Below are 2,917 nucleotides of genomic sequence, written 5' to 3' on the forward strand. Positions count from 1 at the left end.
CTACTCTTACAGTGGGGAAGCAACCGCAGCCTGGCCGCTACTAGGCGTATCACAGCAATGTCGTCATTAGGATCGTCGGCAATGGCGTTGCAGACTTCGCACTTTGGTGGTGCCCGAGATGAGACCGCCGGAATCCGTTGGCGTCGTTCAGCGTCCTGTAAAATATTACGCAACACAAGCTTCTCGTTTCCTGCCCATCCACTCAGAGCAGTGCATCCACACAGAAGCTGAACAGGAACAATACTTGACTTCTAATGGGGTGTACACAGCGCTCATGCCAGTAGTGAACGCTATAACGCTGGGTCGGGCTCCACCAGCGAGGCGATTGGTCCTATAGTTGACGGTGGTTCAACAGGGCTTCGTCGTTCTGCGGCGTCTGTCGAAGCCCTCAACCATCGAAGCCTGAGCCTCACAACGTCGAAGACGACGGCACGACAGCGGTGGTGGCAGTGACGGCAGCCGCGCATTTGCGGCTCGAGTGTCTGTGTAATTGCTTTGGAAATAAGAATTATGCAGATCCCTCACACTGTGGGGACCAGAAAGCCAACATTTTATGAACAGCAAAGCAAAATACGTATTATTGAGTGGTAACCGGATCTCTAATCCACCAGGGGGAGGGGGAGGCATTGCAGACGAAGTAAAGATTTGATTGAGCATCAAAATGTATTGAACTACAAGACGCGACACAACAGCACGACTAAGGTACCTGAAGGGATATCAAACCAGAAGTACGTCAATATTTATTGCAATATACGTTTAAACTTGCACACAACGGCGCCGCATTACGATGGTGGTCCAAATTTCCGGAGTCCCCCACTACGGCGTGCCTAATAATCGCATCGTGGTATTAGCGCGTAAAACTCCATAATTTAAACAAAAAAATCTTTCGCAACTGAGCCCTAGAAAAAAAAAGACAATGAGCGTGATTGAGCAGTCAGGTGGTATGGCTTAATCTTCTCTAACTGAATTGGCGCCGGATTTCATCAGGCGAGCACTAAAGCACACCCACCTAATTACTTCAGCGGTGCTTTGATTGCTTAACCTTACAGACACTCTCCAATAATAAATTCCCTTTCATTGTTAAAATTTATTATTACAGAAATATCAGTGTTATGTTCAACTCCAATAGTGGTCACAAGTCAGTAGCGGAGGAAGATGAAGGCGTAATAGTTGATTGGCTCGGGACGTACATAACGGCGTCGAAATTTCTCTAACTGCTTGAAGTTGTTTCACCTTAACGGCGAAAATGTTCACCGCACAAGAAGCTTCTCCGGCTGCATCCAGTAAAGCTGGGCAAGGCACCAAGTCTGCAGCCCCCGGCCCATTCAAGCGAGACGACGCGCCATCGTTCCTGACAAGGATTAAGAACGACATCGCGGACATCTTCGCCGACCCAGCTCCGGGAATATTCATCGAGCCGGATGAGAACGACGTGAGCAGAATCCACGCCCTCGTGGTTGGTCCATCCGGAACGCCGTACGAGGGGGGCTTTTTCGAGTTCCTGATAAAGTGCCCACCAGAGTATCCTTATCAGCCGCCAACTGTGAAATTCCTTACCACAGGCTCTGGAAAGGTGCGGTTCAACCCAAACCTTAATAAGAACGGCTCTATTTGTCTCAACATCCTTGGCACAGGCTGGAGCCCTGCGCAGTGCATAGCAAGCGTGCTCATTTCCATCCAGTCGCTCTTGAACGAAGACCCCATCTATAACGAGCCCGGAATCGGGAAAGGAGAAATGCACTGCCTCTCCTGCAGTTACAATGCCGTTGTAGAGTACGAGACGATCAGAGTAGCCGTGTGCGACAATGTTGAGGCATGCCTCCAGGGTACTTCTTCCTTACCGTCGACCTTGAGGGACATCGTTGTGAAAAAATTTACCGAGTTTTACGACCATTACGAGGCAGTACTGAAACCTAAACTCCACTTGTCGGGTAAAAAAATGGACGACTGGTACTACAATCACACTGGCACTTTCGAATACGCTGAACTGCTTACGCGACTGAAGAATCTGAAGCAGAAAGTGGAGAATCTGCAGGATTAGTGACGGACATGTGCGAATGCTATGCTGTCGTCCGGAACCCAACTGGCCACGAAGAACGCTTCCTAAATTCCGAGCGGTCACGACTACAAGGCACCTTCGCAGTGAGTGGAGGACAGATGTTTCCTGGTTTAATTAAACATGGAGCAAATTGAAGCACAGCATAAACATGTACTAATTAACCACTCAAATGTATTTTCGCATGACGTTTGATAACTTTGCTGCTTTATCTTCTCTAAAACTGCATCCTTCTCCTTAATGCTTCAGCGTTATTTTAACACGTGTAATGTGTTCACAGATATTCACTGCATACTTCACGCAGTAACACTACATCTATTTTCTGTATATTAATATATAGGGTCGATTCCACTAAGAGCGTATTAGCCTACTTCATCACTTTTCAAGTTACAGTAACGAAGGAAATACATGCGCTGTGAGCGCTTTATTCACTGATAGACTTTGTTCGACAAGCCTACTCTCAGAAAACACTTCAACACAAGCAGAGAGAAAAAAAAAAACCTGTTGTTCTTGTTTTTAGCTTTTAGTATTCTTCGGAAACTTCTCAATCGGGTCGCATACGTGCATAGAGATACCAAGCATTACCAGTTGTTTATGGTACGAGGGCAACAACACGCCAAGCAGCTGCCACTGGAATATGTTGCAATTGTAGTGAAACATACGCGACACCAGTCGACGCACCTAGAAGAATAGTTTTCCTTACATGGTGGCATAAGTCTCCCGTGTGGTAATAAGGCTGGATCACTTTAAAAGTTTGTAAAAGTTGGCTTGCAAGACGACTTCTGCAAAACTTTGCTTTCTGTTTTTCATTTTGTTAGGCGTACTTTCCTTCCGTCCGTTTTAAGGGCGAAAACTGTGGGG

At 46.9% G+C, this 2,917-nt stretch overlaps 1 protein-coding gene across 1 annotated transcript; it reads left to right on the plus strand.

Annotated features, from left to right (window-relative positions):
• The first annotated feature begins 1,162 nt into the window (after positions 1-1,162).
• On the plus strand, positions 1,163-2,194 carry LOC140214392 (ubiquitin-conjugating enzyme E2 Z-like). Its single transcript, XM_072285755.1, has one exon. It carries the CDS (start codon positions 1,247-1,249, stop codon positions 2,039-2,041), a length of 795 nt encoding a protein of 264 aa, XP_072141856.1. The 5' UTR covers positions 1,163-1,246; the 3' UTR covers positions 2,042-2,194.
• The last annotated feature ends 723 nt before the right edge of the window (positions 2,195-2,917 follow it).

This window comes from Dermacentor andersoni, unplaced genomic scaffold, assembly GCF_023375885.2.
Source record: "Dermacentor andersoni unplaced genomic scaffold, qqDerAnde1_hic_scaffold ctg00000041.1, whole genome shotgun sequence".
In the NCBI taxonomy this organism is placed as follows: domain Eukaryota; kingdom Metazoa; phylum Arthropoda; class Arachnida; order Ixodida; family Ixodidae; genus Dermacentor; species Dermacentor andersoni.

Excerpts from the sequence above, each read along its gene's own strand:
- LOC140214392 (XM_072285755.1), top strand. The coding sequence starts at position 1,247 with ATGTTCACCGCACAAGAAGCTTCTCCGGCTGCATCCAGTAAAGCTGGG.